This window comes from Ranitomeya imitator, chromosome 1, assembly GCF_032444005.1.
Source record: "Ranitomeya imitator isolate aRanImi1 chromosome 1, aRanImi1.pri, whole genome shotgun sequence".
Lineage (NCBI taxonomy): Eukaryota > Metazoa > Chordata > Amphibia > Anura > Dendrobatidae > Ranitomeya > Ranitomeya imitator.
In genome coordinates this window covers 291,137,914-291,151,915 of record NC_091282.1, presented here as the reverse complement: position 1 = coordinate 291,151,915, position 14,002 = coordinate 291,137,914, and the positions used below count along the sequence as shown (strand labels likewise).

Below are 14,002 nucleotides of genomic sequence, written 5' to 3'. Positions count from 1 at the left end.
CTAGCATGTATGTATCGCTTGCTCACCGAGCCCCACTCCATACAGCCAACCAATTCCAGCCCTGTGCTGATGAGGGCCTAAAGCCCGAAACACGTGTCCACAGGTAGGAATTGGTTGGCTGTGTAAATTTAGAAACTAATCCGCAGCATTGCACGCTTGGCGGTTCCAAGCGCTGTGGATTAGACAGGGGTGGAAAGAGATGATTTGCATAGCTCTGCCTACTGCAAAGGATTCTGGGTAAACCTGCTATTCTTTGTATTATGCTGCTTGCAAGTACTTTCCGTTTCAGGAAAGCATCCACTATGTATTTCCTTTAAGTAGAGGGCTTTTCGGTCTCTTTCGTCCCGCTACATTTAGCCCAACTTGGGTCTCTCCCTAAGGTGGCTAGCATGTATGTATCGCTTGCTCACCGAGCCCCACTCCATACAGCCAACCAATTCCAGCCCTGTGCTGATGAGGGCCTAAAGCCCGAAACACGTGTCCACAGGTAGGAATTGGTTGGCTGTGTAAATTTAGAAACTAATCCGCAGCATTGCACGCTTGGCGGTTCCAAGCGCTGTGGATTAGACAGGGGTGGAAAGAGATGATTTGCATAGCTCTGCCTACTGCAAAGGATTCTGGGTAAACCTGCTATTCTTTGTATTATGCTGCTTGCAAGTACTTTCCGTTTCAGGAAAGCATCCACTACATTTTTATTTAAACATTCCAAAAATTCCTGCTAAACACCTGAAGGGTTAATACACTTCTTGTATGTGGTTTTGAGCACCTTGAGGGGTGCAGTTTTTAGAATGGTGTCACACTTGGTTATTTTCTATCATATAGACCCCTCAAAATGACTTCAAATGAGATGTGGTCCCTAAAAAAAAAAATGGTGTTGTAAAAATGAGAAATTGCTGGTCAACTTTTAACCCTTATAACTCCCTAACAAAAAAAAAATTTTGGTTCCAAAATTGTGCTGATGTAAAGTAGACATGTGGGAAATGTTACTTATTAAGTATTTTGTGTGACATATCTCTGTGATTTAATTGCATAAAAATTAAAAGTTGGAAAATTGCGAAATTTTCTAAATTTTCGCCAAATTTCCGTTTTTTTTCACAAATAAACGCAGGTAATATCAAAGAAATTTTACCACTATCATGAAGTACAATATGTCACGAGAAAACAATGTCAGAATCACTGGGATCCGTTGAAGCGTTCCAGAGTTATAACCTCATAAAGGGACAGTGGTCAGAATTGTAAAACTTGGCCTGGTCATTAACGTGCAAACCACACTCGGGGCTTAAGGGGTTAAAGGTGTCCTCTCCAGGCATATTCTTCCATCAGATCCTAGTAGGATCCATGCACAATACTTGTCAGGAATAGATCTCTGCAACAACTATCCTTCCATGCCTAATGTCAGATCGGGTAGAAGAAGAAGCCTGAATGGATACTTTCGGCTTGAGATATACTTTAGGCTCTGATGAAGACAAGCAGTTCACATGGACTCGTTCGTGCTTTTTTCCAGCACTGTTTGTCCTTTCAGACAGGCACAAGAGTCCTGTTTTACGGGATTTAGGCAGGACACCTGATCGAAGGGAAATAACACAATGTGAATGGCCTCTTATTCCCCCTGGAGATATAAAAAAAATAACAAAAATAAAAGCATTTTAAAAGGGCAGATTAATGCAAGCAGGGAGATTTATCAAACTAAATGTGTAAGAAATGTGGGGTAATTTAATCCAAAAGAACTACCTTTCTAAATGTTACCATATTTATTGAGTATTATAGACAATTTCTCTGCCTTGTCTAACAAGGATTCATGGTCAGGCCAAGCAGTAGGGACATCTTCCAATGTAGATATTACAAATTCCAGTATGGCAGCTCACATGGCTGAAGGCACTGGATGAATGGGGACACTGAATAGGGGAATCTTACATTCTAGGTGAGGACCTGATTATTGCAGGTATGGCAGCTACAACCTCCCCGCCCATCAGAAGTCTGCAGACAACTTCATGGCTCTAAAAGGAGTATCAACTAACCAAGTAATAGCCTCTCTGCTCCGGCTACCGGACGAGGTTCACGTCCCTCTCGGTGACATCCAGGTGCCCCAATGGAGCATAACTACCGGGAACCACCCATCAGTGACTGACTGAAATGTACATTTCTTACCTGTGAGCTTTCTGCTCCTGGCATTGCTAGCAGACAGCGTTCAGTATTCAATAGCGAACATTTACAGAAGCCAACACTACTGACGGGTATAGACTCCATCACTTCATTCCTTCCTTCTGCTAAATTCCATGTACATACCTGTAGATCTCTACCCTGACTGTGAAGAAGAGAATGGAGGGCCAAATTAATTCTTACATAATAAATATTCTTAGTTGCTGATAACTGTAATCCTACAGAAGAATACGTCCTACAAGCTGGACCAATTATACAGACAAATAAATAACACTTATCCAATATTTAATCTTCTAAAAAAACTAAATGTAAATGTAGGATTAATTTTATTTATTCAGTATTAAAATGTTAGGCTTGATTAAAACAGTATTGGGTTACATTAAAACCCCTTTTACATAAAATGAAAAATAACAAGAACTTTATTTACATTTTCTTTTCATATCGATTGTATGAAGACATCAGTGTCAATGTCCCACCCAGCATGTAACAATATTTCTCCTAAGAGTGTGTCTAGTTACTGAAAGATAGATATCCCATAAAGATACAGCGTCAAGAAATACCAATACACTCTACAGGAACCCGCCAACTAAATCATTTACTTGTTCAAAACCGGTGAATCTCCACCCACAGCCCGTCACTCAGGGAGACTGGGTCCCGCCTTAGTGATGGCGGGTCAGTTTCCAGTTCCGGGAGTTGACGTGACATCACCAGACATCATAGACAGCTACAGCTGGGGGTCACGTGATGGGGATGAGCCTTATTTCCAAGGTTTAAATCGATCTGCCGACTACACATCGTAGTGAGCAACCTCTTTAAATATTTTCCACTTGTGAATAATTGTTCTCACTTTAGACTCAGTCCAAATTGTTTAGACATAGACTTGATGGCCATGTCATTTTTTGCCATTGTATTAACACACGTCTGAACGCTCCAGAGCAGCAAACTAACACAACTTTTGCTTTCATAAAGGTGGTGCCATTTTCTGATGCACAAGTAATAAAGGGCATTTTACCAGCAGCACGTGGTTGCTACATACCCTCTTACTTATTATGGAAGCAGTAAGGATGTACTCATTTTTACCTAGTTTTAGTAAAATAAATAATGAAATAATGACAGTGTAATTTGGCATGTGTCATTGTTCACCTGAAGTTGTAGTCACCAAATTTTGAAGACTTTCTAAGGACCAGATGTTTCTTTATTATGTCCTTATACGTTCAAACAGGGTGTACTTCTTTTCTCATGACTGTATATGAAGTAAGTGCAGTCCAGTGATGACCCACACTGTAAATTTAATATCCCTAATGTAATCAACTAATTAAAAGTATTAATATAACGTATTTTTGTACTAAATTAAATAAATTAAATTGGGTCCAGACGAGTGAAAGAAAAACTATTTCATTTTGTTCAGAAAAACGAGATGACTTTTATTTTCATTGAGAGCCGTATTTCAGTTTTTTACGTCTGCATGACATCTACATAACATCTGAAAAACACAACTTCATGAGAAGCATGCCCATATAACAGTTGTAAAATGAATGATGTATAATCCAATGTTAGATATTAAATATGGGCCATTACGGACATGTCTATGGGAAAATCGCTTCTTAGAGATAAACGACCATAGAAAAAAACACACGATCAAAAACACCCAAATAGAAAAATCATATAAATCCTTTATTAAATATGAATAAAACACGGTATTTAATACGGCCACAATTTTTTTACTTTTAAGGGGTCCTTCTTCCTACAGCTCCAGGGCACTGCCATGGGTGCGGCTTTTGCCCCGGCTTATGCCAATCTGTTCCTGGGGCTGTGGGAGAGGGACCTCCCCCTGTCAGATCGGGGTCTTTCGATGGACCGTATCCCTCTTTGGATACGGTACATCGATGACATTTTCCTGATCTGGCAGGGGAACTTTGCACAACTTTCTGATTTTATAGAGGTGATTAAATCTAATGACAAAAATATTCACATTACCTACCATCATGATGTCAATAGCATTGATTTCCTCGATGTCAAGGTATGGAGGGATCTTGAAGATACCCTGCAAACTACCATCTTTAGAAAAGAGACTGCATCCAACATGTTGCTACATGCCTCCTCTGCCCACCCGAAGCCTCTCATTAATTTCATCCCGATTGGACAATTCCTGCGTCTTCGCAGGATTTGTTCCGATGAGAGGGATTTTATAATTAAAGCGCGGGATCTGAGCATGAGATTTCGTGAGAGGGGCTATAGTGGACGCTCCATTAAGAGGGCATACAATAGAGCAAGACATAGTACCAGGCAATCGTTGCTCTATAAGAATAGTACCCCTAAGAGTAATCAAAATATAAGGTTCATCACGACCTATCATGCTCAGTTCTCGCGTATGAGGAGTTGCCTCCAAAAGGCATGGCCGATTCTTCAGACCGATCCGGTTCTGAATCAATTGTTGCCTGCCGCTCCTAGCATTACTGTCAGACGTTCACGGAATCTTAAAGACCACCTTGTACACAGCCACTACCAGTGTGAAACGAAATCTACTTTTCTAGATGTGGGTCGTCCTGTGTGTGGCTGTTCTCCTTGTGGCCGGTGCGTCGCCTGCCCCAGTGTTGAACGCACTCGCACCTTTTACAATTCTGCTGGTACTAGGACGTATGACATCAGAAAGCATATTACATGCAATTCACGGTATGTGGTATATTTTGCTGTTTGTCCTTGCAATCTAATTTACGTTGGCATGACGACTCGCCAACTTAAGGTGCGGGTGCGTGAGCACGTGTTGGGGATTCGGGGGCGGCGGCCGGCCATAAGGATGTGGCCACGCTCAGGACGATACCACGTCATTTCAAATTGCACCATGATTGTGACAGTTCTCTTCTTAAAGTCAGGGGAATTGATATGATCATTCCCGGTATTCGTGGTGGCAATTTGAGTCAGAAATTGGCACGCTGTGAGACAAGGTGGATTTGGGCATTGGACACTGTCCAGCCCAAAGGATTAAATGAAACCATCAGCTTTGTCCCATTCTTGTGAGTTTGTCCTCTCTCTCCGGGCCTATACTATATTATACGTTATTTGGTTTCCACTGTTTTTGTGCATACTTTGGCGTTTTCTTTGTTTTTAACTTTTTACTTTATTTTATTTAGCAACCATCTATTTCTTCTCTGCTTGGCGTATGCATGGACATAGCCACTACCTCTGGACCTTATGGGCTTTTTTGGATTGATGGGTTACCGTATCTACTGCGTGTTTGTGCCCGTCTGAACATTTTGGACCTATTTCCGAATATCGTATGGAGCCACACTCTATCGCCATCTGCTTCTTTCTATGATTATTATTTGGTCTACTATGTATTTATATTGAAGTTTGATGGCTACTATACTATTATACATGAACATATATATGTAGTGTTATATGCTTAGTCCTATGTTAGCCAATATATATCTTGTCCTTAGTATTACGTTATTTGTCTGCTGCTCCTATATATCTTCCCTGTTGGCATGCACTTTCACTGGTGGGCTCGTCACCTTGACGCGTGCGCACCGCGGCGCTCGGCACGCTGTTCGGTCTCCGGCGTCTTCCTTCGCTGTGGTGTGAGGGAGCTGTTCCCTCCCCCCGGCGTCAGACGCCGGCGCCGCCCAGCGTCCTGTGCTGCCTTGGTGATGTACGCGTCATCATGGGGAGGCGGGTCTCAGCAGCGGCGGCCAAACGAGGTACACAGCAATGGCGGCAGCATTGTGACTAGATGGTAATGTGGTTCAGTGTTATTCATCGCCATGGTAGCATGTCCTATGGGCGCATTCATGACATCATGCTCCCAGCATACCTTTGATTGGAACTATAACATTCAGCTGATGCATGCAGCAGTGATTGGTGGTTGCTCTGTATTTTAAGCTTGTCACTTCCCCTACCTTGTTACCCCTTGAGAAAGGCTCATCACGCCGAAACGCGCGTTGGGGTGGGTACACGCTGTGGACCGGGGTATACTTTGTGCCTGTGCAGGTAAATATGATGGATTTGTTTAGTTAGCATTACCGCTGTATTATTTAGATGTATTTCCAAGTTGGATACTGCTTTCCTGCGATGGCCATTTCTAGCTATCCTCATTTAGGACTTAGATATTGATTACTATTGTCTATATGGTCTACATGCCTGTACCCCTGGCCGTTTCATGGTGCACATTGTGACCTGAGTTTTTTCCTCGTTCCCTCCCTGGCCGTATTAAATACCGTGTTTTATTCATATTTAATAAAGGATTTATATGATTTTTCTATTTGGGTGTTTTTGATCGTGTGTTTTTTTCTATGGTCGTTTATCTACATAACATCTGTATAGCATCCGTATTTCTACATCAACATGTACATGACCAAATACAGTTTCTTATATAAATAATTTCAATATATAAATAAAAATCACATGCAATATGGATGACTCGCACGTGATCCGTTTTTCTTATGCACCCGTGGACAAGCCACAGCATATAATAAATGAAAGACACAACCCCTTTTATCCTACATCTCCAAAAATGTTTGGGGGAAAACATTCCTTTTTCTTCTAGCCTATTTACCTCATTAGTCTCTCTCTATCAGGAAGAGTCTGAAGCCAGAAAACAGATTTGCCACTATGTCCATTCAACACAGTCTCTGCTCTCCTCGTACTTAGGTTCCACACATGGATCTCTCCACTAGACGACCTAAATTTATAGAGACAAAGAAAGCAATAATCAATCTATAGTCAACTGGAATAACACGCAGACTTACAGAGGCTTGCAAAAGTATTCACCCTCCTTGGCTTTTTACCTATTTTGTTACATTACAACCTGTGTTTGTAATCCAATTTGTAGGTGATGCTTCAGCACTAAACAGTATAACTTGGTGAAGTGAGAAAAATAAAAAAAATTAAATTTATTGGATCAAATAACTAAAAATTGACATGTGCATTCACCCCTTTTGTTACGAAGCCGCTAAAAATTTGTGGTGCAAGCAAATACCTTTATATGTCACATGTTTAGTGAAAGGAAGTCCACCTGTGTGCAATCTACAGTAAGTATCACATGGTTTGTCAGCATATACAGTACAGACCAAAGGTTTGGACACACCTTCTCATTTAAAATTTTTTCTGTATTTTCATGATTATGAAATTTGTAAATTCATATTGAAGGCATCAAAACTATGAATGAACACAGGTGGAATTATTCACTTTACAAAAAAGTGTGAAACAACTGAAAATATGTCTTATATTCTAGGTTCTTCAAAGTAGCCACCTTTAGCTTTGATGACTGCTTTGCACACTCTTGGCATTCTCTTGATGAGCTTCAAGAGGTAGTCACCGGAAATGGTCTTATAGCAATCTTGAAGGAGTTCCCAGAGATGCTTAGCACTTGCTGGCCCCTTTGCCTTCACTCTGTGGTCCAGCTCACCCCAAACCATCTCGATTGGGTTCAGGTCTGGTGCCTGTGGAGGCCAGGTCATCTGGCGTAGCATCCCATCACTCTCCTTTTTGGTCAAATAACCCTTACACAGCCTGGAGGTGTGTTTGGGCTCATTGTCCTGTTGAAAAATAAATGATGGTCCAACTAAACGCAAACCGGATGGAATAGCATGCCGCTGCAAGATGCTGTGGTAGCCATGCTGGTTCAGTATGCCTTCAATTTTGAATAAATCCCCATCAGTGTCACCAGCAAAGCACCCCCACACCATCACACCTCCTCCTCCATGCTTCACGGTGGGAACCAGGCATGTAGAGTCCATCCGTTCACCTTTTCTGCGACGCACAAAGACACGGTGGTTGGAACCAAAGATCTCAAATTTGCACTCATCAAACCAAAGCACAGATTTCCACTTGTCTAATGTCCATTCCTTGTGTTCTTTAGCCCAAACAAGTCTCTTCTGCCTGTTGCCTGTCCTTAGCAGTGGTTTCCTAGCAGCTATTTTACCATGAAGACCTGCTGCACAAAGTCTCCTCTTAACAGTTGTTGTAGAGATGTGTCTGCTGCTAGAACTCTGTGTGGCATTGACCTGGTCTCTAATCTGAGCTGCTGTTAACCTGTGATTTCTGAGGCTGGTGACTCGAATAAACTTATCCTCAGAAGCAGATGTGACTCTTGGTCTTGCTTTCCTGGGGCGGTCCTCATGTGAGCCAGTTTCTTTGTAGCGCTTGATGGTTTTTGCAACTGCACTTGGGGACACTTTTAAAGTTTTCCCAATTTTTCAGACTGACTGACCTTCATTTCTTAACTAATGATGGCCACTCGTTTTTCTTTACTTAGCTGCTTTTTTCTTGCCATAATACAAATTCTAACAGTCTATTCAGTAGGACTATCAGCTGTGTATCCACCAGACTTCTGCTCAACACAACTGATGGTCCCAACCCCATTTATAAAGCAAGAAATCCCACTTATTCAACCTGACAAGGCACACCTGTGAAGTGAAAACCATTCCCGGTGACTACCTCTTGAAGGTCATCAAGAGAATGCCAAGAGTGTGCAACTTGCAGCAGTGTGCTATTCCATCCGGTTTGCGTTTAGTTGGACCATCATTTATTTTTCAACAGGACAATGACCCCAAACACACCTCCAGGCTGTGTAAGGGCTATTTGACCAAGAAGGAGAGTGATGGGGTGCTACGCCAGATGACCTGGCCTCCATAGGCACCAGACCTGAACTCAATCGAGATGGTTTGGGGTAAGCTGGACCGCAGAGTGAAGGCAAAGGGGCCAGCAAGTGCTAAGCATCTCTGGGAACTCCTTCAAGATTGTTAGAAGACGATTCCCGATGACTACCTCTTGAAGCTCATCAAGAGAATGCCAAGAGTGTGCAAAGCAGTCATCAAAGCAAAATGTGGCTACTTTGAAGAAGCTAGAATATAAGACATGTTTTCAGTTGTTTCACACTTTTTTGTTAAGTATATAATTCCACGTGTTAATTCATAGTTTGATGTCTTCAGTGTGAATTTACAATTTTCATAGTCATGAAAATACAGAAAAATCTTTAAATGAGAAGGTGTGACCAAACTTTTGGTCTGTACTGTACACACCTCTTCTGAAAGGGCAAATAGGCTGTAAAACAGTTAAGCAAGAGGCACCTTTAACGAAACACCACCATGGAGACCAGGTAGATCTCCAAACAAGTCAGAGACAAAGTTGTCGAGAAGTAAAAGACAGGGAAAATGGTCCGTGTCGAGGAGAAGATGGATGGTGCGAAATACAGGGATATTCTTCAGTAAAACCTGTTTCACTCTTGTCAGATTTGATACTGGGATGGAGGTTCACCTTCCAACAAGACAATGACCCAAAGCATTCTGCTAAAGCAACACTTGAGTAGTTTGAGGGGAAACATGTAAATGTTCTGGAGTGGCCTAGTCAAAGTCCAGACCTTAATTCAATTGAGAATCTGTGGTCAGACTTGAAAATTGCTCTTCACCAGAGGAGACCATCTAACATCTGGCAAAAATCCCAGTGGCAAGACGTGGAACACTCAGACTTAGGCTGCCGTCACACTAGCAGTATTTGGTCAGTATTTTACATCATTATTTGTAGTCAAAACCAGGAGTGGAACAATTAGAGGAAAAGTATAATGGAAACATATGCACCACTTCTGTATTTATCACCCACTCCTGGTTTTGGCTTACAAATACTGATGTAAAATACTGACCAAATACTGCTAGTGTGATGGCAGCCTTATCCAAAGTGACTTGCAGTTGTAGTTACCGCAAAAGGAGAATCTACAAAGTACTGACTTTTGTTGTTTGCTTCACAATAAAACGAAAAACAAATGTTCACAGTTGTAGGTATGTTCTTTACATGAACTGAGGAAAACCCTAAAAAAAAAAGTGAAATTCCATGTTGTGAGGTAGCAAAACATGGAAAATGCCAAGGGGGTGAATACTTTTGCAAGCCACTGTACACATCCACATGGTTTCCTGCTGTCGTGGCCAAAACAAAACTGATTGGCAAAAGCTACAGGTGCCTGTACCTTAATGAGTACATGCCATGTCTTACTAAAGTGAATTCCGCCTGAAAAATCACTCAGAAAACACTCGAAAGAGTGAACATATGCATTTGTATGTAATACCAATTTGCTGGTCATATGTTTAAGCTTTTGAGCGTCTTTTTATCACTTCAGGTTTCAAACGACATCAAGTGGCTAAAAGAAGTGTCAAGTTCATTCTTCGGAAGATGCTCTATACTTTACAAAACAAGCCAATGTGAAGGCTCAAAAGACGTCCATTTTTCCCAACATTTTCATTAGAGTTTTTTTCATTGTTAAATGGAGAATAAAAAAATACCTGGAGAACGCCAATAAAAAAAAGATAACCCAAAAATTATGGGAAAAAAATCTAAGAAAAACAATGAAGGAAGCTATCAGAAAACAACAAGACACAAAAAAGACGCTTCAGGACAAAAAATACTGAAGCACGATGAAGTGTCTTTCGGGTTCACCCAGTTTTCGGGTTCACCCCAGACAAATTTCTAAGGGTGCATGCACACTTCTAGGCCAAACATTAGGATATTATACTGCATGCTATAAACTGGCAGACACAGACCGGAGAGGGCCCCGATGCGAGAACGGAATATGGGTCCTCTGCAGCCCAACAGCTCATCATTATGCACAATTCCACCTGATTTGGTGGTGGAAATGGATCCCTTACCTCTTGGGCCCCTGTGTGGCTGCACAGGTTGCACAAATGATATGATTACCATGCGACGTTAATAACTGCTGATCATGGGTGGTCATACGAGAGTGGCTCACTAAATTACATTCTGCTGCTCCTGGAAGCCGAATTTATACATGCCGCATCAAAGCCCCATTAAAATGACTGTGGGAATTAGGAAGTATAATCCTCTCATATGAATTAATACTGTATCAACAGCAAAAGATGGTGAATCTTGGCAACTCCATTACTATAACTTGGCGAGAGTGGCATTTTCTTAAGAAAGTTGGAAAGATGGAAGAACTTCTCATTAGTACTCACCCAGAAAAAAGAAGCGGTGGACACGGCTTGAGAACATTACAGCTGAAGCGCAAACAGTTGACTTGAGCACCAACTCCTCTAAGGTCAAATTTGGGATCTGGAGGTGGGAGAGCCATCTTCAAAAGCTAAGAATGAAGAATACAATACAATCGGTGCATGAATAAAAGTGTTCTGCAGCGTCCCAGAGCACTTCCAGCAGGTTTCATTCCTCTTTGTGGCACAGAAAAGTGTCACTCTTCTAGACAATAAGGTCACGCTCACACTAGCGGTATTTCGTCAGTATTTTACCTCAGTATTTGTAAGTCAAAACCAGGAGTGGGTGATAAATACAGAAGTGGTGCATATGTTTCTATTATACTTTTCCTCTGATTGCTCCACTCCTGGTTTTGGCTTACAAATACTGAGGTAAAAAACTGAGCAAATACTGAATGTGTGAATGTGGCCTTATAATGACAATGATTTAACATTGTGTTATACAGAAAACAAATAATAATGGTCATGGCAGCTGGAAAACTGGCATTCCAGGCTTCAGTACGAACACAGTCGTACTATTATGTATTGGTCTGAATGTGGTGCATGGCCGCCAAGTAATACTATATTATGTCATATGTCTACAGTGGGCACTCCAGGAGAAATGTGTGGCCAGGTAGAACTACCCCAGTAATACAGATGGATTACCAGACTAGTTTCTACCTATAGTTTTTAGTACAATAACGGGACACTAAAATTCACCCCTCCTCCCAAAATATGTAATAAATTTCCCCCATTGTGTTAATTTATAGCGATTATTAGCTTGCTTTACAGCTCTACTCCTGGCATGAAATAACAATATTTTAATTAGATCTGATCAGCTGTAACGTTTCCTGGTTTTTATGATTTGCAAGAGATGCTATGGAATGTGTAGAACAGGGCTGGGGAATCTCATGCCGGTGGGCTATTTACGGCCCTCGATGATCTTTCATCCGGCCCACGAGTAGATTCCCGAGGACTGCAGCTGTATTGTGCCGGTCCATTAATTTCTTCTTGCTCTGTGAGTATATGTAGTGTTCACTACTGAATGCTGAAGAGCGTGCAATGAAAGATTACATCTTAACACCAGTGTCAGCGTCAGGACATATGTGTACGGCCCCCAAAGAATGGTATAACTATCCAAAAGGTCCTTGGCAGACAAAAGATTCCCCACCTCTGGTGTAAACAGATGAGCAATAACTGGTATCGGTGCCGGAGTAGTGAGTAATCATATGTGTCCCCACTCCTGCACCCACAGTATGGCCAAACCTATGAGAACACCTGACCATCATACTATGGCAGCTTGTTGGACATCCCGTTACATGATGTAGCGCTGGAGGCCACTTCTGCAGTTATAATACTTGTAGCCTCCGCTCCACTGGGAAAGGCCTTCCCCAAGTCCCTCAAGTGTCCCCCCAAAGCTGGAAGTGGCTGTCGTAAACTGTAGCACGAACATTTCCTCTCTTGGAAATAACTGCCCTAAACAATTATCCATCCTCCCCTAAAATTCACATACTCTGGCCCCGATTCAACAAAACCAGGGATGTACTCGCGGGTCTTGATGAGGGGCATGTTGGAGGCAGACGCTCCGGATTCATTACAGAGGCACAGCACTTAATGAATCCGGTGTATCAGACGAGTGGCGTGCGCCCCACCACAAATCTTACTCACTGGGGTAAGGTACATCACAGCTCATCAGACAGCAGATGAGCCCAGGCTTCGCACTGCACGTCTATTGTGGCATGAAAACACCAAGAGTCGCAAATAATATGAGACTTTTCAAAGCAATTGACACCAGAACTCTGACCTAATCACTGTGATGACTCGGGGCCTAGGGCGAGTGCATTTCTACATGTAGTGTTGCCCGGACATCTGCCAAACCTCCATCAGAACCAGAGCACCACATAATGCAACATGATTCATCTACCATGGAAAGAGCTTGTAAGAGCTGCGCTCGTTCCCTAGGAGACCAGCCACTGCTGATCGGCCACAGCACTGTCTGGTAACCTAGGAAACGAAGAGCAAACCATATTATTCTTGAGAATAGAGGATTTTAATAATAAGTCAATTGAAACAGTCCTTATTTGTACTATTACTTTTCTGCAGACAGTGAGATTAGTGAGCTCCCAGTACAGATCATCCCATCTCCATCCACCACCAGTGTTTCTCCCTGGAGATCCCCCAGCTGTGTGCTGGACATGTGTGGCTCAGTAACTAGGAGGGGATCCTTGATGACTATGAGGGGGCCCTCGGACCACACTGAACACTTGCCCCCATGATGTGCAGGCACTAGTGGCCACAGACATTCCATGCAGAGACTTTATCTCACTAGTTACTAGGAGTGCAGGTATGAGAAATATACATGGTGGCATCTGGGCACCACTGCCCCTCTGCTGCGGCTCCTGCGGGTCACCATCTCCTCACTGGCCCACATTGCTGGTGTGAGGAGAGGGGACCCCGGAACATCATGCACTGACCCCCAGATCACTGCAGCCATCAGCCCGGCAGAACAACACAGCATGCTACAGGGGAACAGGACCTTCCGTGACGTCAGCAGCATGTGATCAGTCACATGACTGGGAGGAGCCAGGCTCTGACGCTCTGCAGTAATAGCATAGTGATAGGTTATTACGGAGCTCTGCACGGTACAACTGTGCACATGAGAGGAGGAGATGCAGCAGAGCTGTGTGTGCTCCCAGCAACCGTGTCTATGTATAGTCTGCTGCAGGTCCCCCTGTGTGTGTCACACCCTGCTGCAGGTCCCCCTGTGTGTGTCACACCCTGCTGCAGGTCCCCCTGTGTGTGTCACACCCTGCTGCAGGTCCCCCTGTGTGTGTCACACCCTGCTGCAGGTCCCCCTGTGTGTGTCACACCCT

General features: G+C 42.9%; 1 protein-coding gene across 1 annotated transcript in view; it reads right to left on the bottom strand.

The window, feature by feature from the left end:
• The window catches only part of GNB1L (G protein subunit beta 1 like), a 42,499-nt gene extending 28,807 nt beyond the window's left edge, over window positions 1-13,692 (bottom strand). Inside the window, exons 1-4 of the mRNA XM_069756393.1 lie at window positions 13,604-13,692; window positions 11,118-11,242; window positions 6,713-6,838; window positions 2,149-2,305 (exon numbers count right to left, since the gene is read on the bottom strand). Coding sequence (XP_069612494.1) covers window positions 2,149-2,305; window positions 6,713-6,838; window positions 11,118-11,233 — 399 coding nt within the window. The 5' untranslated portion in view covers window positions 11,234-11,242; window positions 13,604-13,692. The remainder of the gene's footprint in view (window positions 1-2,148; window positions 2,306-6,712; window positions 6,839-11,117; window positions 11,243-13,603) is intronic.
• Between the last annotated feature and the right edge of the window lie 310 nt (window positions 13,693-14,002).